The sequence below is a fragment of the Sturnira hondurensis genome, unplaced genomic scaffold (genome assembly GCF_014824575.4).
Source record: "Sturnira hondurensis isolate 20B ecotype Veracruz unplaced genomic scaffold, ASM1482457v3 Scaffold0005220, whole genome shotgun sequence".
In the NCBI taxonomy this organism is placed as follows: domain Eukaryota; kingdom Metazoa; phylum Chordata; class Mammalia; order Chiroptera; family Phyllostomidae; genus Sturnira; species Sturnira hondurensis.
In genome coordinates this window covers 3,697,183-3,719,062 of record NW_028077851.1, presented here as the reverse complement: position 1 = coordinate 3,719,062, position 21,880 = coordinate 3,697,183, and the positions used below count along the sequence as shown (strand labels likewise).

At 42.8% G+C, this 21,880-nt stretch overlaps 1 protein-coding gene across 4 annotated transcripts in view; it reads right to left on the bottom strand.

Moving 5' to 3' along the window:
• The window catches only part of SH3KBP1 (SH3 domain containing kinase binding protein 1), a 320,771-nt gene that overhangs the window by 249,609 nt on the left and 49,282 nt on the right, over positions 1-21,880 (bottom strand). For 3 of the 4 annotated variants that reach the window (XM_037046255.1, XM_037046253.1, XM_037046250.1), the window contains exon 2: positions 20,319-20,476. In XM_037046255.1, the coding sequence (XP_036902150.1) occupies positions 20,319-20,476 (158 nt within the window). Of the gene's footprint in view, positions 1-20,318; positions 20,477-21,880 lie in introns of those variants that run through there. The other variant, XM_037046252.1, reaches the window with a different exon arrangement.

Here is a 21,880-nt window from a genome sequence, read left to right as displayed (position 1 = left end):
TATGGCTTTCACAGAATTAATACTATACAGTAACATATGTAGTAGTAAGACAGCAGAGGGAATTGGGAAAATGAAACTATTTTAACCACCCATTTTCATCCATTTTTAAGCACTTATGACAAGTGAACAAATGATATATTTGTTCAGTATGTACTTACGAAATACATTTCCCCAGGCAGTTTCACTAGCCAACGCTTGAACAAAAACTGAGTTACCATAAGAACGAAACAACCATGTTCATTTTTTTCTTCCGAGGCTATACTTTCTAAGAATATCTGTCCTTCCAGTTAGTTCCTACAATGCCATTATGCAAAATCGGGCTACTAGGGTTCAAATACCAGGGCTGACTTTTAATAGACTGGCAATCTCCATCAAGGCAGGTTACATCTCTGAGCGCCAGTTTTCCCAGCTGTGACACAGGAGTGATCATTACAATATTCCACGTTGATTCATTGTTCTTTAAACTGATACCCAACCATTATTGTTAATATTCATGAAATTGGGAGTTGCTGATGATCGCACTCCCATTTGACAAGTGTTGAATCCCACGCTGCAATATATCATGTAACACCGAGGAACCTAACATATATAAATGAAACCAACAGCAGCTTGGTAAGATCCATCTCATGGAAAAAAATGTTCCTTTTTTACTTCGGTAAGTCACTACCTTAGATAATAGCAAATAAATTACATGCTATGAAAAACTGAATCATTAATGACTCCCAAACTTCAGATTAATCTTCAGATTGTCTATTAAATTCAATTAACCTTCTGAATATTTAACACAATCCTTCTCTATATTTAAGACCATTCAAGCCACTCTGGGAGAAATGGGTAGACGTGAATAACCTACCAATCCCTGCCATTAGGGCAGACACAGCGTCGAGGCCCACGGCTGAGAGAAGCCTCTGTGACCACCCAGTCTGGGAGCGGCAAATGTACACGACAGGCCAAGGATGGCCCTATGGTAAGTTCATTAGCAGGAAGAGTCACCTGTAATTGTGCTTATGCTTTAATATTCACTTGTACTTTCCAACTGAAAGGAAGAAAAGGATATAGTGTTTAGTAATGTGGATGAAATTCATTTGGCTTTCATCACAATGAATGGAGACAGGCCTAAGTGTGTCTATAATGAAACTAAAATACGATGGCTCTACCCACGATGATTCTATAGCTTCAGTCGCCCCGTGTGGCTCTGTGAGCTGCATCCCAGGCAGAACTGCAATCAGAGTGACAAGTTAGATAGCTAGTAACATACTTCCCCCTGCCTGAGAACCATCGCTTGGCAATCGTGCTATGATGTTACTTATCAAGGCTGTTTACAAATCAGCTACACCCCTGCCTTACAGCAGGCCTGAAATTAGGTTGCATATTCAGTTGGAGGGCAGAAGAATGTGTTCAGCTTAAAGCTGGCAACATTTTTGACTTGATTGTCACCTTAAAACACTGTTAATGGAACCCATTCAAATTCAAGTTTTAAAATAAAAGGCTGAGTTAAATTGAATAAAAAATATCAGGGGCTAAAAAAGAAGTAAGGTATATAGATTTTTAACCACCACTGACAGGAGAAGCTCACGCTATAATTGCACGGATTACACGTACCAAAGACATCATCTGTCATGTTACAGTTTGAACCGAATAACAGAGTGTTCTCTGAAAAAAATATCAATAAGCGCAAAGAAGCAATTTTTCAACATCTGAAACCACATAACCCTGGCATGCTCCATATTCAACTGTATTTCAAAGTTCCTATCATGCGCCACCAGAGCCTAATGTCGTAATTACTCATTTAACACAGTAACAGCTGAAACTACTTTCATATGGCAGATGTACTTTTTATAGTCAGACTGGCGATTATTCCAGCTTCAAGATTTAGAGATAGCAAGGGCTGGGTGGAGGCGGGCAACGGGGTGAGGGGGATGGGACATCTGTCATAGTGCCAACAATAAAAATTTTTAAAAAAAGATTTGGCAATCGAAAAAGTTGTGCACACATTCATGACTCTGCAGCTGAGAAAAACAGTAGAAGACTTAGTTGTGAGTATAAGCCAAGCTGGTAAAGAGCAGTTACAGGAAAACAGCAATAAACCAGATTCCTTCTCTGTGCACATGAAGGCCCCAATAATGAGTGGTTAGCAGTTATAACTTGATAGTGATTATGATTTTAAATAGTTGTAATGTAGCTTTTGCCCATAAGCCATCAACCGAAGCAAACCCCACGTAACCAAAGACTTCCGCAGGTGGCATCACATTGCAAACAGTGAAATAGGACCTAAACATGTACTGCCTTGCTAAGGATTCATTCCCATTTTAACACTTAAACCAATGGCAATTACAGTTTCCTATAACCATGACTGAATTGTACATCTATAATAGTAAATATTTAAAACACAAATTAAATTTCCTTTTCCTTCCATGTTGGGCAAAACCAGTCCCTTTGGGGTTTTAACTGGGCACCCACTGGACTGATACTATCACGCATCTCAACTGAAGCCTTGTTTTCTGGCCAGGAAAATTACAGCCCCCAGAGGTTCATGGTCACCGGTAAGATTAGAAAAACAAGGTTCACTGTAAGAGGAGATAGCAGCCAGGGTGTCCTCATGCCACCTGGGAACCTTGCACGGCCACAGAGCACCCGTCTGCCTTCACTGCCATGGGTCACCAGGCTCCTCCCTCTCAGCCTCCATCTGGGACCACCTGCCTGAAAAAAGCTGGGGCAGGATGTGGTTTGGCCTGGGCAACCTCTCAGCTTACGCACGCACGCACGCAGGCATGCCCACTTTGTTTTTCACACAGACTCCCAGACACAGGATATCGTCTCTTTGTTGGTTTTCTTGAGAAAAAACCTGGTGGTCCCAGAGGAAGTATGACAACAAATGAAACACTTCTTCCTCCATGACAAGCAAAACAGGCAGTGAAGGGCAAAAATGGGCTGACTTCAGGCACCTTGTTCTACAAATCACTAAATATACAGAGTTGGGCAAAAGTAGGTTTCCAGTTGTGAGCACACAAAACACAGAGTTTATTCTTGTATTATTTTCCATACAAACAACTGGAAACCTACTTTTGCCCTACTCTGTATATGTGTCTGTACACACACACACTGGCTTCTGAGTGAATGCATGTTGTGACCACACATTAAAGAGGCATTCACCTTCTTACTTTCACTCTCCCTGAACTTCCCTCCACGCTTTCTGATCTAATCCTCAGTAGCAGAAAGATGATGAAATGTACCCCTGATTCCAAAGGGTGGGGATGTGGGGAAATAAGCTTATTCAAATCCCTTTGTAAGTCAAGAAACTAAAGTGAAACAAAACGTCTCTGCAGCGCTGGAGGTGTGCTGCCCACATGTCACATCCTTCAGGACAGACCGTGTGCCTTCAGGATGTGCCTCAGCTCGCTTTCTAGCTGAGGTCACGTGCCTTCCGGGTAGCACCCCCACCAGCCACTGATCTGGGCGGCACGCGAAGGGGGTGTGCTAGTGCCTGGCCACCTGCCCATTCCTGTCTCTCTGTCTTGCAGGCTGGCTGGCACCAGGGCACCACAACTTGAGGCTCTCCCTGCCCCACCCCCACTCATTCATCTCCATGGGCGTCATCCTCTCCACAAATAAACCTCCTGCACTCCTGCTTCCAACTCAGCACCCCCTGCCCACAGCACCCAACTGACAAACACCAGCTCTGTATTTTTCCAGTCCTTAACATTGGCTTAATACTTATATTAATAGCTGATACTTGTTCACTGAGTAAGTGTATCAGACACGACTCCCTATACACATGATCTCATGCATACTCCCAAATACAGTAGCAAAGAGATATACTACTGTGGTTAGTATTCCCATTTTTCAGAAGAGAAAATAAATGCATACCCAGAGGGCTTAAATAACTTCTCCAAGGTCTCGACGTTCATACACCTAAACTCAAGCTTTTAGAATGACTGGGCACTGCTGCCGCCAGTCCAAGCCTGACTGAGCCTGAGAAGGCAGGAATGACTGACCGACTGACTGACTGAATGAATGAATGAATGAATGAATGAAACAAACAAACAAACAAACTCAGAGAGCCTCATTAACTTGCTCAAGATGGCAGAGCTCAGCTGGGACTCCAAACCACAGCTCTGAGTCACTAGTTTGTGATAAAAACAAGATGCTGTATCATTATATACTCAGATATCTACAGATGTGATAAAATTCAAGCCAAATTACATAGCAAGAGATCAATTAACCCAGCTCATTCGGTACTTTTATTAACCTTATATTCACTTGGAAGACAAGAGGGATTTTTTTGAAAACAGCAACTTAAATAAAGTAGTGTACACCTGGGGGACTACTTCAGTCACAAGAAGCTGAATAAAAGCACCTCGATCCCTGAGGAAAAGTAAACAAATCAGATCAAAATAATTTAATTTTAAATAAACTTTTAAAAAATCTTACAAATATACCCTGGCCAGGTGACTTCAGTTGGTTGGAGCATCATCCCATGTACCAAAAGGTTGTGGGTTTGATCCCCACTTAGGGCACATACCTAGCTAGGTTGCAGGTGTGATCCCCAGTTGGGGCACACACAGGAGCGACCAATTGATGCTTCTTTTTCACATCAATGTTCTCTCCCCCCTTCCTCTCACTCTCAAATCAATAAACATATCCTTGGGTGAGGATTTTCTTAAGTTTTCAAATCTCAGAAATAAAGCTACAAAAAGGCACTTATTATTAACATTTTAGCATTTCTCCCCCATACTCAAGGTTTGATAGTTTGTACATCATGCTGCATATACAATTATGTGCCCTGCTTTTTTCTCTTACAGCATATATATTTTCTATATTGCTACATACATTATCATAGCCCCAAATTTTAAGGTTATATAGTATCTTGTCAGTAGGCAATGAAGTCTCAGCTGGTAAAGAGAAAAACAAGGAATACAAACAGCAATTAACATGCAAGCCTCGCCCTGACCAGTGTGGCTCAGTGGGTTGGGCACTGTCCAGCAAAGCCAAAGGTCTCTGGTTTGATTCCTGCACATGCCTGGGTAGAGGGACTGGTCCCCAGATGGGGTACGTGTAAGAGGCAACTGATTGATATTTCTACCCCTTTCTTTCTATCCCTTCCCCTCTCTCTAAAAATAATTAAAATTTTAAAAAATAAAATAAACAGGCCTGGCTGGCGTGGCTCAGTGGATTGAGCGCAGGCCTGCGAACCACACGATCACGGTTCAATTCCCAGTCAGGGCACATGCCTGGGTTGCAGGCCAGTTCCCAGCAGGGGACTCACGAGAAGCAACCATACATTGATGTTTCTCTCCTTCTCTCCTTCCCTTCCTCTCTAAAGACAAATAAATAAAAATCTTTTAAAAAATAAAATAAAATAAACATGCAAGCCTGCAGCCACCGTTCAGCACATCATCTTCAACTGGACTGCAAGCTGAACCTGGTTCAGAGGTTCACCACTGAACCTGGCCTGGGTGAATCTCCTAGAGGTTAGGAAGATCAGTTCCTTCAGAAACCCTCAGGCCATACTGCTTTTGGAAATCAAAACCTAAGACCTTGGGCTATTTAAGTGGCCACTGCCATGACCATCCAAAGGGTAAGCACTAACTTCCCAATGGTGTCAATAAGCCCAAGTACAGAGAAACAAGCAACAAAGCGAGTCACTCATTGAACAAATATGGGTAAGCACTGCCGTGCACCAGGCACTGAGCACACAATGCTGCCCAGATGCCTCAAAACCTCAGTCCAATAAGAAGGAGAGCCATTTGACAAACAGCAACAGATTGAAAATCCCAAGAATGACAAGCGCTACTGAGGAGAGAGATAGAGCACTACAAAGGCTTGTAAAAATGGGTATTTGTGAGCCAGGAAGGCTGGGAAAGTTTCCCTGGGGAAGCATAAGCTGAGCTCTAGGGCTGAGGAGGCATTATGGGGTGCAGGGATGTGAGGTGGGTGATGAGGCTAGGAATAAAGGTAGGGGTGCAGCACACAGGACCTTGCAGACTTTCCACATTTAAGCAGAGTTCAGTCTCTCTCCTAAAAATAAGGGAAGGCCAAGGAAGGATTTTAGGGGTATGTGGGGCACATGGGGAAGAAGGTATGATCAAATTTGCATTAAAGACCATTTTGTAAATGATGCCCCAATGTGAGGCAGAAGCCACGGGGGCATCAGAGCAAGTAGTGTGCCCAGGAGGACAGGCCCAGGGCTGCATCCTGCATCCAGGTCCTTCTCATCAACATGGTCTCTGAGGCCCCCATCTCCTCTTGCCCGCACTCCCCTTCTCCCCTCCTCCACTCTTCTTCTCTCCTCCCATTCTAATTCTATCATTGGCTCCACCAGTCTCCAGGCCAACCTCAGATGGACCAAACACTAATGCGTCCTTGTACTTGCTCGGAGCAATGGGTGGAACTTGCCTAAATCCCAGCCGTAACCGTCACAACACAATGACAGAATAGGACCATGAGGAGAGATGACTGGAACCCCCAGGATGGGCTGGAGAACTATGGTATGTGGGAAAGTAGATGGGGGAGCATCTTTTTAATTTAATGGAAAACAAAAACAAGAGTTAGAAATCCTAAAACAAACCAACGCTGAGATTCATGACCACGGATACAAATGGGTCTGGCATACAGCTGCATACTGGGATTTTTCTAAAGCTCTCCAAGTGATACTCACGTGCAACCAAGGTGGAAATGCAGTGACATTCTTTTTCTAACTTTTTCTTTTGAAACAATTATATACTCATAGGAACTTACAAATATAGTGCATAGAGTCCCATGAATCCTTCACCCAGCTTTTTCCAGTGAGAATCTCTCTCACGACTACAGTACAATACCAAAACATTAATACACTACTGTCAACTACACTACAGACCTTAATTCAATGATCAGTTTTTCCATGCACTGATGTGTGTGTGTGTGTGTAACCGTGTGTACTTTGAGCCAAGGTATAAATTTCTATAACCACCATCACAATCAAGACACGGAGCTGTTCCATCTCCACAAAAGAACTCCCTTATGCTACCATTTTATAGGCCTACCAGTCCTCCCCAGACTCTGTCACTGTCCCTCGGCAATCAGTCATCTGTTCTCCAACTCTATAGCATTGGCATTTTGAGAAGTTAGAGTAAACAGACAGAGCACAATACCTTTGGAATCTGTTCAAGTTGCTCCCTAGATTCATTCCTTGTCATTGCTGAGTAGTCTTCCATTGTATGGCTGGACCAGGGTGTGTTTAACCATTCACTCAGTGAAGGACATTGAGGTTGTTTCCAATTTGAGGCTATTATAAATAAAGTTGCTATGAACATTCCTCTACACAATTTTGTGTGAACATACATCTTTATTTCTCTGGGATAACTATCCAAGAGTACACATGCTAGATCACTTCGCAAGTACATAGTTAGCTTTATAAGAAACTATCAAACTATTTTGCAGAGTGATGGACCATTTCAGATTCCCATCAGCAATGCATGAGAGAACGAGTTTCTCTACATCCTCACCAGCATTTGCTGTTCTCACTCCTGTTTTTCATTTTAGCCATTCTAGGGCCCATCCTAATAGACACATAGTACTACCTCACTGTGGTTTTAATTTGCATTTCTCTAATGGCTAATGATGTGGAAGAACTTTTCATATGCTTATTTTCCACCTCTATATCCTCTTTGGCAAAATTTCTGTTTATCTCTTTTACTTATTTTTAATTGGGTATTTTGGCTTCTTACTGTTTATTGTATTCTGAGAGTTCTTTATATGTTCTAAATACAAGTCCTTTGTTAGACATGTGTTTAGCTAATACTCTCTCCCAGTCTGTAACCTGTCTTTTCACCCTCTTCGCAGGGCTTATCACAGGGCAGTTTTTTAATTCAGAAGAAGCCTAAGTAATCAACTTTTTTCCTTTAATGTTCTTTCGGTATGGTACCTAAAAACTCTCTACATAGGCCTAGGTCCTGAAAGACTTTCTCCTGTGTTTAATTCTGCAACTTTTATAGTTTTGTGTTTTACATGGAAATCCTTAATCCATTTTCAGATCATTTATATACAGTGTAATGTTCAGGTTGAGGTTCATTTTTTGCCTCTAGATGTTCAAACGATCCAGCAGCATCTGTTGAAAAGGCCCTCTACCTCCATTTCATTGTTTGCGTCCTTTTCTTAAAAATCAGTTGCACATATTCAATTATTCGTTACAGTGTTATTGTGTAAATTCTTGAGATGTTCTCTGTAGAGAATCGTGTTATTCACAAACAGGGCCAGTTTTATTCTTCCTTTCCAATTTGTATGCTTTTATGCCTTTTCTCAACATTGTGCTGGCGAGGCCCTCCAGCAGCATGCTCAATACAACTGGTGAGAGCAGGCGGCCTCGCCTTGTTCTGATGCTCAGGGGGAAAGCATGTGGTCCTCCAACATGTAGGTATGTTCAGGGTAGGGTTTTTATAGATGCTCTTCATCAAATTGGGGAAATTCCCCTTTATTCCTACGCTGCTGAGAGTTTGTATCATAAATGGGTGTTGAATTTTGTCACATGATTTTTCTGCTTCAATTGGTGTGATTCTGTGACTACTTTTTTTCCCCATAGCTTGCTGATGCAGTGAATTACATTAACTGATTTTCAAACATTGAAGCAGTCTTCCATAAGAAGAATAAACCCCACTTGTCATGGTACATAATTCTTTTTATATGTTGCTGGATTTGTTTCGCCATTATTTTATTGGGGATGTTTGTGTCTATGCTCTTGAGGGATATTGGTCTGTAATTTTGTTTTGTTTTGTTTTGTTTTTTGTACTGTCTGTCTGATTTTGGTATCAAGGTAATACTGGCCTCATAAAATGCTTCCTAAAGCATTCCCTCCCCCTCCTATTTTCTGCAAGAGATTATGTAGAATTGGTGCAATTTTTTTAATGTTTGGTGGAAATCTCCAATGAAACCCTCTAGGCTTAGATATTTTTTGAAGGCTTTTAAATTATGAATTTGGTTTCTTTAATAGTTAGAGGATGACTGGGATTACTTCATTCTAGATGAGTTTTAGTAGTTTGTAGTTTTCAAGGAATTGGTCTATTTCATCCAAATTGTTAAATATATGTGCATAGAATTATTTGCAGCATTGTCTTATTATCCTTTTAATAGCCACAGGATCTGAGTGATAGCCCCTGATTCAGTCCTAATATGACAATTTGTGTCTTATTCTTATTTTTGTCAGTCTTCCTAAGGGTTTATCCATTTATCCTGTTTGGGTTTTGTTCAGCTTAATTCTGAAGGTTCATCCCTTCTGCCCAATTTAGGGAGTTTTAAGCCGTTACTTGTTTGAATAATTTTTATATCTATATTCTACTCTTCTCCTTCTGGGACTCTAGTGCCACAAATGCTAGATCTTATGTTCTTGTACCACAGGTCCCTGAGGTTCTGCTAATTTTCCCCCCAGACTATCTTTTAGCTGCTGTTCAGACTAGGTAAATTTTAATCATTCTTTTTTTAAGATTTTTATTTCTTCATTTTTAGAGAGGGGGAAGAGGAGGAGAGAGGAGGAGAGAAATATCAATGTGTGGTTGCCTCTCGTGCATCCCCTGCTGGGAACTGGCCTGCAACCCAGGCATGTGCCCTGACTGGGAATCGAACTGCGATCATTTGGTTCACAGGCCCGCGCTCAATCCACTGAGCTACACCAGCCAGGGCCAGACTGAGTAAATTTTATTTACCTACCTTCAACTTCACTGATTCTTTCCTCTGTCATCACTAATCCATTAAGCTCTTCCAGTGAACTTTTTAATGTGGTGATTTTCTTTTCTAGTACCATAATTTCTATTTGTAAGTACCTTCTATTTATTTGCTATGATTTTCTAATTTTTCATTTGTTTCAAGAGTGCTGCTCATTAGAATGCTTTTATGATGGCTGCTTTAAAATCAGTGTCAGATCATTCCAAGATCTCAGTCTTCCTGATATTGATACCTGTTGATTGTGTTTTAAGTTGTGATTTTCCCAGTTCTTGGTATGACAAGTGATTTTTTTTATTGTGTCGTAGGCATTTGGGCTATTATGTTATAATGTTTAAACAGTTTAACATATGGACAAAACCAAGGGGGAGGTTGGAAGCAAGGGAGGGAGGTGGGGAGGTATGGAGTGGTGGGGAGGGGTGGGGAGAAAGGCAGGAAACTGTACTTGAACAACAGTAAAAAATAAATCAAATGGGCAAAGAAAATAATTAATTAACTGATTAATTAAATGTTGGCAAGCAGTCACCCTATTTAGATTAAACATGCAGGTTCTGAGCTCTTTCTGGTGGGCTGTGATCTCATGACAGTTTAGTTTCCAGAGCGCCTGCAGTGTTATGCTGGTGCTTTTCATTTGTGTCCCCTAGAGGTCAAGCTGGGAACCTGGATGGTATTCCACACTATCGTGTCTATTCTCAAACTTCTTGGCATGTTGATTCCAGTCAGATTCATGTACGGGTCAGTCAGGAATGTGCTCAGCACTGCCTGTGTAGCTTTAACGACTCTCATTCTCTAGCTCCCTCGTCTCTAAGATCCTCCCCACTCTGTAGCGGAAACAGTGATACGGACCACGTACTACTCCCTGAGCCAGGGGCAGGCAGGTGGAAGTCCAGACTCCCCATCTGGTCACCACCGACAACATGCCAGTAGATTAGGGAAGAGCCACCACGAGTCATCTGATGCCATCAAGTACAGTACAAAATTCCAGATTCTCCACTCAGTCTCCAGGAGAGGGGAAGAGCATTGCCCCAGACCATTTGCTATCTTTATTTGAAAGCCACACACTTAACGGCTTAAAACAACATCCACTTATTACCTCATACTTCTGTAGGTCAGAAGTCCAGGTGGGCTCAACTGGATTCTCTGCTCAGGGTCTTACAAGGCTGATATTAAGATGTCAATCAGGTTGGACTCTCATCCAGAGGCTTGGAAGGATAATTCACTTCCAAGCTCACTCAGGTTGTTGGCAGAATTCAGTTCCTTGCAGCAGCAGGTCTGTTTCCTTATTGGCTGTCAGCCACGTTCTGCCCTCTGCTCCAACAAAATTGCCGTATTCCTTCTCATGTGACCCCTCCATCTTCAAAGCATCAAGTCCCCCTCAAGCTTTGAATCTCTCTGGCTTCTACTTCAGACACTAGCCAAAGAAAGCTCTCTGTTTTTAAGGGCTCGTGTAATAAGACTAGGCCCACCTGGGTACCCCCTTTTTTACAAGTCAACTATGCCATACAACAATACAACTACTAGAATAAAAGCTCATCACAGTCACAAGTTCTGGGAATTTGGGAGTGGAACCTTGGGGTCCATCCCTAGAAATTCTTCCCACCTCTCTCTCTCACTAGGGAGATGGCAGGATGGAGTTCATTATTTATACCAGAGGTTCTGAAATTAGAATATTAATTCTAATGGACTCAAATTGCACATTCTTTAGATATTGTTATGCTATTTATATATTTGTCATAAACATTTCTTACAATTTCCAGCAAGATTACACATACGCTTTAGAACTACCATTATAGTATTTTCAACGGTAGAACTACAGGTCACAGGCTACCAATCCACGTGCCTGAGAAAGGATATTACATTAAAAAGGATTAGGCTGCCTACTGGTACCACTGCACAAAAGGGGTGCCCAAGCTTTCTCAAGCAGTGACATCAGCTGGACTTTTACAAATATTCTCAGGCCCCTATCCCAACTCCAAAATCTGACTGTGCAGTGTGCTTGGCGCAGAGCCAGGCTGGAGACCCACTGCCCTGGATTACACCTAGAATACAGATAATAATATTCTATGTAATAGATAATAAATCTTTCTTTGATGTAAGACCCCAAGAAAACAATAAAAGCCTGTCTAGGCAAGGGTCGGGGCGCTCCCCTCTTGAGGGAGTGGCCCAGGCACCCAAAGGCACTCTCCCCTTGAGAGAGTCACCGTGCCTGTTCCCTTTTTCCACACAGGATTGGTGTCGCCTGTGCATTGATTCTTGTCGTCAGCCACAACAGGCAGACTCTGCTGGACAGGGTCTGCCACAACCCCACGCTTCATAAGTTTAAATACCCAGTAATGATCACAGCAACATCCTAGATGGTCTAGATTTGGATCCGCTAGAAAGCCGGGGGTTGAAACACATGATTTCAAAGTTCCCTTCTAGGTTCAGAGTCGATAATCCTGTCGTTAAGGCTCCATTATGCATAATCACCAAGATCAGCTGTGCCAGGGGACTGTTCTCCCTGAGTCACAAGACCCCCCCATCACACATGCTCCCTGCACTGCAGCGCTGATAAGCCTGAGGAGTCTGCCCCATGCTGTGGGTTCCTGCTGATAACATGTTTGTCCGTAATTACTCTGGACCTTCCTTGGAGTTAGCAGTTCTCACAAGGGCTTCTAACAGGTTCCAGTTATTCGTTTTAGAATTTTTTTTCTAAAAAAAAAACCCTATATATTTAAAGGTAAAGAATAACTTGAGCTGGAGTTGGTTGCTTTCATGGGCCCGCCCCACGGATGGGGAACAACTGGAGAGTCAAACATCTGGATTATCTGCCACTGATAGAAAAGACAGTCTCCTTCTCAAAAGCATCCTGAACACTGTAAAGTAACGTTTCCTTGCAAATTAGTAAAATGAAATATTTCCCTAAACTGTCTTGTTTTCAGAACTTGTAGGAAAAACAGCAGGAGCCCATAAATCCAAGCAATGGCTACTCTTCTGAGTTGAAATAGCCGATTTCTGAGTCGAATCCTTCAAAATTCGGAAAATAAGTTAGCAACCATGATTCTTAATACAGAAGTACAGCCTGCAAATCCCTGCTTTGTGTCACTTGTTGAAGTTAATTAGTCATTCCTTCTTAAATCACAAATAGCAAAGTAAGCCTTATCTGAGTGGCCCAGGTATACAAAATCTTTATGGGCCACTGGGGGAAGGTGCAGACAGAGGCAATAACAGTGAGGGGTTAATCCCTTCAGGACAATAAGAACCCTTCACTAATGCTGTCAGCTGGAGATCAGGTTCTACATCAGTCTGCCAGGTTCCAACGTTCTCTCTGCTCCTCACCAGCTTGTGTGAACACGAGTGAGTCTTTTTACCTTAAGGTACCTTATTTACCTGTCTGAAAAATGGGCACGATAAAAACAGTAGCTATGCCATTGGGTGGCATAAGCATTTAACAAGATAAAGCACATGAAGGACTCAGGCTCCTTCCTGCCTGGCATACAGTAAGTGCTCAATACATTTTAGTCACTGAACAGAGACACAGGCAGATTGCACACACAAGCCCAGGCAGCCAGTAAGCCTGGAATACAATAGGGCCATTATTATTCCATAAAGTAACACAGCAATCAGGGCCAAAAGTGTGGGTTTATTTAGCATATTCTAACAGAACTGGTGATAAATCCAATGGAAACCTTCTCAAGTGGCATTTTAATCAAGAACATCTTTGTAGAACAACGTCTAATGTGTGCTATCTGGAGTACAAAATGACCAAAGGCCAGATCACAGGAGCTAAATCCTGTGGAAGAAGCTCAAATTGTGACAATCCAACAACCCACTGACTGTGTCTCACTTGTGCTTCCAGCCTCGTCAGGTAAAGCACAGCCCACACACCCCGGCACATGGCCACTAGGTGTTGTGAACACAAAGGGGCTCTGTGCGTTGTATTGCATGACCTGCCTGGAAAAATTCCTGCTGTCTTTGCAAGAGAGATGAGTACTTTGAAAACAACCTTCTGTGTAGCTCACAAAATGAATGGCCCTTGGGTTGAAAGTTTTGTTTTTCTTTGAAATTTGATCAGAGAGATCCGCTTCAGGGTCTCTGAGTAGAGACTAGCAACCTGGACATCTGTACTTTATGCCCCTTGTTGAAGTAAATTTGTGTTCTTTCTTAAACCATAAACAGCAAAGTAACTCTGAGCTTTACGACAGCATGGTAGATGTATGCAAAACCCTGATCTTTCACCTCACTGATTATAAAACAACCACCATACTCACCAACCACTTCACACAAGTACAGAAAAGGCTCTAGATAAGCCAAAGGCAGATCTCAGACACCCAGCCAATGAAAACCGAGGCAACGGGAAACCAAGCTGAAAATTGTTCCACTCAGCATAAGATGTGCAAGCTCCAAGTAAGACCACCTTGGCCTTCAATGGCGGGGCCTGTATAAAATGTACTGTCACCTAAGACGCAGAGCAGCAAGCAAAGAGCACAGCTCACTTCCTCACAGACAGTCACATCAACTGAAAGATCAGCAAGCACATTCTTTAACCCTACCGCAGCTTCCTGCTTTTCTACACGTCTATTTGTGAGCGACAAGATGTCGAGGGCCTGGGTCCCACTGCGCTTCACCAGAGGCCCCTCCCAAAGCAGCCACAGCCACACACACACACACACACACACACACACACACACACACACACCAGCCTAAGCTATAGTTTCAAGACTTTTTCTTTTTTAAATTCCTTTGGCTGGCCATTTAAAAGTGTGCAGCTATGGATACGTGTCAAAAGAACCGAGAAAAAGCCTTCTAGTCAATCATTTGAAGTACCAAAGTACAGCGTTGCCTAGATGTGCGGGATAAGATTCTGAAAAGAAGACACTGCAATTCAATCCAACAATTTGTTCTTAGGGCAAATGAGCCCCTAAGAAGGAGACCATATCTGTCTATAATAGGTGGCGGTCTTTCTGTTTTAGGTGACAGTTTCAGGTCCCAGAAGGGCAGCTGTGTTTTGTTGCCTTTTTTTGTTTAAGTAAATGACTAAGGATTTCGTACTAGTAACACTTCCTTGTATTGGATACCATATTATGTCTATTATGGTCTGTTCAGAAAAAATATCCAAAACTGGGAAATGAGACAAAAAATGATGCTCATGTGACCTTTCAATGTCATTCTGATGCATTTTCTAATAAGCTCCCCTCAGGGGTCACCTGATTCTATCTGGAAATGTAATTTCATGTTACTAACCCTTTACTGGGACCTTTTACAACCCTCTAAAAGTCAGAGAATAACATGCAGGAAAATAATAAGGTATGAAGCTTTCTTTTCTATCTTTTCTTATAGAAATTATAACCCCAGAGGTTAAGATTTGTTGTCATCTAAGCCATGACCCATTTGGAATCTAACTTAGTAATTTTCTTTGCATATTTCTCTTTCCACTACCATCTTTTTTTTAAGATTTTCAAAAATTCTTTCTAGTCTTTCATTTTTTAAAAAATGATTTTATTTATTTCTCTTTAGAGGGGAAGGGAAGGAGAGAGGGAGAGAAACATCAATGTATGGTTGCCTCTCATGCGTCCCCTGCTGGGAACTGGCCTGCAACCTAGGTATGTGCCCTGACTGGGAATCGAACCAGCGACCCTTTGGTTCACAGCCCGCACTCAATCCACTGAGCTACACCAGCCAGGGCTCCACTGCGATCTTAATCAGTTTCCCATATCCTTACTGAATCAGCTTTGCTATTTGCCTAGTTCCCTCATTAAATGAGTTCAGTAAAATTTTGACACATGTTCACTCTCTATTTGGATGACTTCAACAATTTAAGAATGAGTCTTTGATAGTCCCTGGGTCCACAATCAGATGGTGCCCGGGAGACTGAGCTCTCTGTTGAAGGACCTTCGGCCACCGCCCCCACCCCCGCCCACAATCACACACATAAGGCAGCCAAGTGAAGACAGTCAGATTCAGGCTGGTTAGCTCAGTCAGTTAATACAGTGCAAATGAGGTTCCAGTACAGGTGTGACACCTCCTCCCATCCACAGAGGCCACAGCTTTACACAAAGAAAAAATACGCATTGAAAGTGAGTGATGGCAGCAATTCTACTCCTACATGTACACATACAAGAGAAATAGTGCCTACGTCCATAGGAAGACTTACACAAGAACATTCAAGGCCTATATTCATAAAGCATCCAAACTGGAAACAACCCAAGTCACCATCAACACAAGGATGGATAAACATATTATGGCATATTCATAAAATAGATCTATACAGGAAGAACAGAGTGCTGATATACACACATTTTGCTGTGTAAAAGAAGCTATATATAAAAGAGAAGACCTTTCATTATTCCATTTATATGAAATTCAAGTACAGGCAAAACTAATCTATGATGATGGATTACCAATGAGAAGAGGAATGACTGGGAAAAGGCACCATGGAACTTTCTGGAGGAACAAAAATAGCATTGATCTGAACAATGGTTACAGAGGTACACAGTTATGGTTAGTTAAGAAATCAAGCCATACAATTATGACTTTGGCATTTTACTCTATGGAAATTCCACCAAAAGTGAATAAATTTTTTGAAAAGAAAAGAAAGAGAAAGAGAGAGAGAGAAAAGTCTTATAAAGAAATGGCTGGGGAGAGAGGGACAGAGAAGAAAGGGAAGTAGGATTTGAAAAGATTCTTCTTCCATGTGCACAGTAAGTAAATTAAATAAGAACTAACTAAATAAGAGAAAAAGAGGGACAAGACAGAAAGACCAAGAGGCCAGCCGGGTACATTTATGTGTGCCAGCAGATCTCAGCCCGAGAGCTGAGGAAGCCCAGGCACCTTCTTAACCACAGGAAGGTCGAAATGGCTAACACTTTTTCCTTTGAGAAACCGAGACAATGCAGAGTTAAGAGTGGACAAGGAACCCCAACACGTTGGGGGCCCATGCTCAATTGGAACACTAGGGATCCAATAAATGAATCCAGAAAATTAAGGTAAGCTCTCCGATAGTGGTAACGCTGGCATAAAAGCACAAATAAACGATGGATTCCACAAGATTACCCTGCTCAGTCTGGGGACAAACTATTCTTAGCCAAATAAGGCATGGGTAAACCACTCTCAAAGCTGTGAACTTATGCCAATATGATCATTACTTAAAGATGTATTTTCAGCTTCTAGAATTCTCTATGGCAGTTTTCATTATCGTTAAATTTCACTGCATCCACCCTACTAGATTCTCAATAATAGCCCTAAAACATTCCCAGTGGGTGAAGATTTGAAGAGAGACTCAGACATCTGAAAGAACAGAAGTTTCTTTTTCTGCCAAATGTGACAGCCATTAGTGGTATGGCCCCAGCCATTCCTGCCACATCCTTTCTGTCCCAGGAGGAATGAGCTGCTCCAAAGAGCATGACTTCCCCTCACTGGAAGTTCTCTAGCCGAGGTGAGATGACAAGTGATTAGGTAAGAACAGCGGCACTCAGGCCAGGAGAGAGGGGACAGGGCACAGTCGGAAAGTGGCTGGCCACACGCTGTCTCCTTTAATCCTCAGAGTGGCCTGCTGGGGCAGTCAGGCTCGAAAAAAGAAACAGATGGCACGCTCGAATTAGGTAACCTGAAGGGGGATTAATAAAGAGACCTTTGCAAAGTGGGTGACGTATAGAGAAACTCCGAGGCAGCAGCCAGGGCTAGAAACAAGGGCTGCCCAGGCCTGCAGGGATGAGAGGAATGGAACGAGGAGGAAGGGGACTTGATGGAAGCAGCTACCATCTGGCGGAGGGACACAGCCAGACTGAGGGAACTCCAGGGCAGGGATCCAGCAGGATAACTCCTGACTGGGCTAGACTCCCTCCCTCCCTGCTATTTTCCACCAGCCTCCCTTTGAGCCAAAGTCCACGAAAGCAATGGGGCGGGCCGCTGAGGTGGCCCAAGGCCCAGCAGGTGGGAAAGGGTGGAAAAAGGCCCCTGTCTGACAGCAAGGAGCCCCTCTGTGCCCTAGCGCTCCATCAGCAAGTCTACCCGGCTCTTCCTGTGCTACCCTGCCCCGGTTCCCACTGCCTTAAGGTGGACACCCGCCTTAAGCCCTGAGCAAAGTGCATCTCAGAAATTCTGAGTCTGCAGATTTGTGCTTGGGTCTGCCTTCAACACTGGAGCCAACACCGTAGTCACTTCTCCTTCCCAGGGTTCTCCTCTCTGTTTCCCATGGTCCTCCTCTCCTTCGCAGAGTCCTCTTCTCTTTCCCAAATCCTCTTTCCCACAGTCCTCTGTCACTCCTTCCTCCTCCATCTTTACCCCAAGTTTTCCCTTTCAATCTAGAAAAACCCTCTTTCCATATCAGAATTTGGTTCACCTTCAAGGACAGTTCTTGTCCCAAAACTGGAGTTTTTGTTTGAAAGGGCAAAAGAAGTCCCTCTCGTTTACACATCAACAGAGTCAATCCATGGCAGCCCTAACACAGTGCTTTCCTACTCTTAAAATAGAAGAGAGCTGCTAGGTTCAACTGTAGTCCAAGAAAACTGGGCATACTTCCACAACTATTTACAGAAAGCAAGGTTTATCAGCATATACCAACAAAACTCTCCCCAGCTTTCTGCACACCCCCCCCCCAAAAAAAAGAAAAGGAAGAAGAAATGTTAGCAGGATCGCTCTAAGGCAAGATTCTGAAGTAAAGTTAAACTGCGTTCCTGCCTGCTCTGCGCTGGGGGCTGGGTTCAGGTAGAGGGCCCAGGTGTTGGCAAGCCTGGGCCACATTCCTATTTTTCATTCAACAACCCTTCTCCATAAAAGGGCCCATGCAGCCCTTGAGGTTCTTTGAGGGGGACATCTGCTTCTCTGGGCACACATTCCCATCACCACCTGCCCCCACAGCCTCAGGTATTAAGCACAGTCTGGTATCACTGAAATATAGCAGGAATCATGGGGACAGCTGCACACAGCCCTTCCCACTGAGAACAGTCTGCTCTTCTCCAGTGTTGCGTGGAAGTTCACGGTACACAGACTTGTTACACTTTCTTGGTATTTCCCCCAGGGAACAGCCTCCATGAGATCCATTTTTTACCCAATTTCAACTATTATTTACAACTGTGCATTATGTAGTTTCTTCTTTTGGACTTTTTAAAAGATTTATTTATTTTTAGAGAAAGGGGAAGTGAGGGAGAAAGAGAGGGACAGAAACATCAATATGTGGTTGCCTCTTGCTCGCCCCCTACTGGGGACCTGGCCCACAACCCCGGCATGTGCCCTGAATGGGAATCGAACTGGTAACCCTTTGGTTCACAGTCCGGCGCTCAATCCACTGAGCCACACCAGCCAGGACTTCTTTTGGACTTTTTAAAATTTAAGTTTAGTTGGTATACAACTTTATATTGGTTATATCAGTTTCAGGTGCACAATATAGTGATTTGACATTTTTAGACCTTACAGTGTGACCACCTCACGTTCTAGTAATCATCTGTCACCGAGCAAACTTACCACAGTATTATTGCCTATATTTCCCTCCCCCTTTTCACCCATGCCCCTACCCTCGCCCCTCTGGTAACTACCCCTTTGGTCTCTGCTACTATGAGTCTGTTTTTGTTTTATTTGTTCATTGTTTGGGGGTTGTGGGGGAGTCCTTAACATGAATGAGCTACATGTTTATAATTAATCCTACATGACCTTGGTAAAGAGCAAATTTTTAAAACCTTATTGAAAAAATAGATTTTATTCAATGTTGCATAGCCATAATGAGGAAAAGAAAAATACTATTGGTACTATAAAAAACAACCATGATTACAAAGGTGAAACAGTACAATTAGAATTCTGCATTTAGTCTGATTGCCACTTAAGTGGTCAAAACTAGTTCCACCTCCATTTTGAATGGAGTGGCAAAGGGTAAAATCCCTTTAAACTAGCGATCTTCAACCTTTTCCATCTATGGTGCACATATACTAATTACTAAAATTCCGTGGCACACCCAAAATTATATTTTCTTGCTGATCTGACAAAAATAAGTATAATTTGGATTCATTCACACTGGACAGCTACTATATAAGCTGTCATTTTTTTTATTTGACAATCTAAGGCAGGGGTGTCAAACTCATTTTCACCGGGGGCCTCATCAGCCTCACGGTTGCCTTCAAAGGGCTGAATGTAATTTCAACTCCTTAACAGTTAAGGAGTAGTTACATTTATACAGTCTTAAAATTCTTTCAGCCCTTTGAAGGCAACCGCAAGGCTGATGAGGCCCCCGGTGAAAATGAGTTTGACACCCCTGATAAGGGAAAAGGGGTCAGTGCCCCTGACTAAATAGTAAGGTATTGCATGTTTTAAAAATCCTCCCAGCACAGGTTGAAAATTGCTGCTTTAAACGATCAAAGCAAATAAACAAGTATGGAAATAAACCAGTTTAACAAGCTTTATATTTTCCTAGCATTTTCTAAGTGTCACATCGTTTTAAAAGAGAACATTCTGAATCTTCAGAAAGTGATTTCAAAACAGCATTTCTCGCTATCGAGGGCAAAACTGTATGTGCTCTTCTTGATAGCACACAAGAGGTCAAGCTGTCAAGTCGTCCCATCCCATCAGAGAGCCCAGGAAATTCCTCCTCAGGTGCCCCCACAGCTTTGGTCAGCAGCACCCACATAGGAGACAGGAAAAGGGTTTCGCTTTGTACTCACTCTTACAAAGTTGTCAGGGAACAAACCTCTCCTGCCGTTGATCTGTCCCTCCCACCAGCCTCCATCCTCCTTCCTGATGTTGGTGATGATCTCACCCACGCTGATAGTCAGCTCATCGTCGTGCTGGGCCTGGTAATCAAACTCCACTATGGCCTCCACTGAAAGAAAGGAACAGGAACAAAAACAAAAAGTGAGAGAGCACCTTAGACCGGGTGTTGGAGAAGTCTGAGGCTCAGCAGCCCTAGAAGGTCAGTAAAGTGAGGGACTTCCCTCTATCGATACTTAAATAAGAGGGCCACACACAGTGAGCTGATTTTAGTAGACCTGAGGTCCACAGCACAGAAACCACCCAGTGCTGGCCGGTGGTCAGGCACAGGCTAAGTAGCCTGCAAGCCTCACGGCCAGCAGGGGCTTCAAAGGGGAAACTGTACCATGACAGAAAGTCAATGACATTTGCGCCCCTCCCCCCAAGGAGCTCAACATCATTTCCTCAAGTACAGAGACTACAGGCATGAGTTTGGTTCTTGGTGCCTCCTCCCTCACCGAGACTAAGGCTGTGCAAACTATAGGTGATATTAAAACAGTTTATTATCTACTCCACAGAGATGATGGCTATGTCTCAGCAACCATGCGTATTAAAACAGCTAATACAGAGGCCCCACTGGCCAAACCAATGCCTCACACAGCTAATATTTGCAGGCATAACTACCCTTTCAACAGATGGTATCCCAGGCAGCAATACCACTTTAAATTGTTCTCCCGATCTACAAAGAGTTCTTATCATTGGTGATAGGTGGAGGCAATGAATGATACAGATGGGTCTTCTTGTTGACAAAGCAAATTGGTAGAGCTAAGCAATCCCAAGACTGCTTAATTTATCCACAGATGGATTATACAATTTATCTAGACTTTGGGTCTCACCTGACACTCACCTCAATCTATCAGTCCCCTGTCCTTTTCCTTTTTATTTGCAGCTTAATATGAATGAAGTGAAAATTAGCTGAAACTCCAAGTGGTAAATTAGCAACTTACAAATTACAGTAAAAATAATGAAAAAGAAAACATTAAATAAGCTCTTACAGTAAGCACATCTACAAAAAATGAACTCAAAAATGGATTGCAGATCTAAACGTAAGAGCCAAATCTGTAAAACTTTTTACAAGAAAGCATAGGAGAAAATCTTAGTGATCTTGGGTTTGGCAAAAACTTCTTCAACAGGAGACGGAAAAGCACAAACAATTTTTAAAAATTCAATAAACTGGGGTAGGATTTTTAGGAAAAAGCTGGTAGGTAAGTGGGCCCCTGCCAACTGGGCTTTGCATCCTCATTAGGGATAAATTCCAAAGTGCTCCCAGATCAGAAGACCCTTTTCAATCAGGAGGGTGTGCTCCTCCGTCTGCTCCTAATGGCAGCTAATCCAGACAGTTCATAAGCAACTAAAAGTGGAATTCCTTGCCTAGATCATTCATCCCAAAATTAGCTGCCAACTCTGCTGTCATCAATCTGCCCAGGATGAAGTTGACTTGTGAACCATTCTCATCGCTTATCAACAGAAAGGAAGA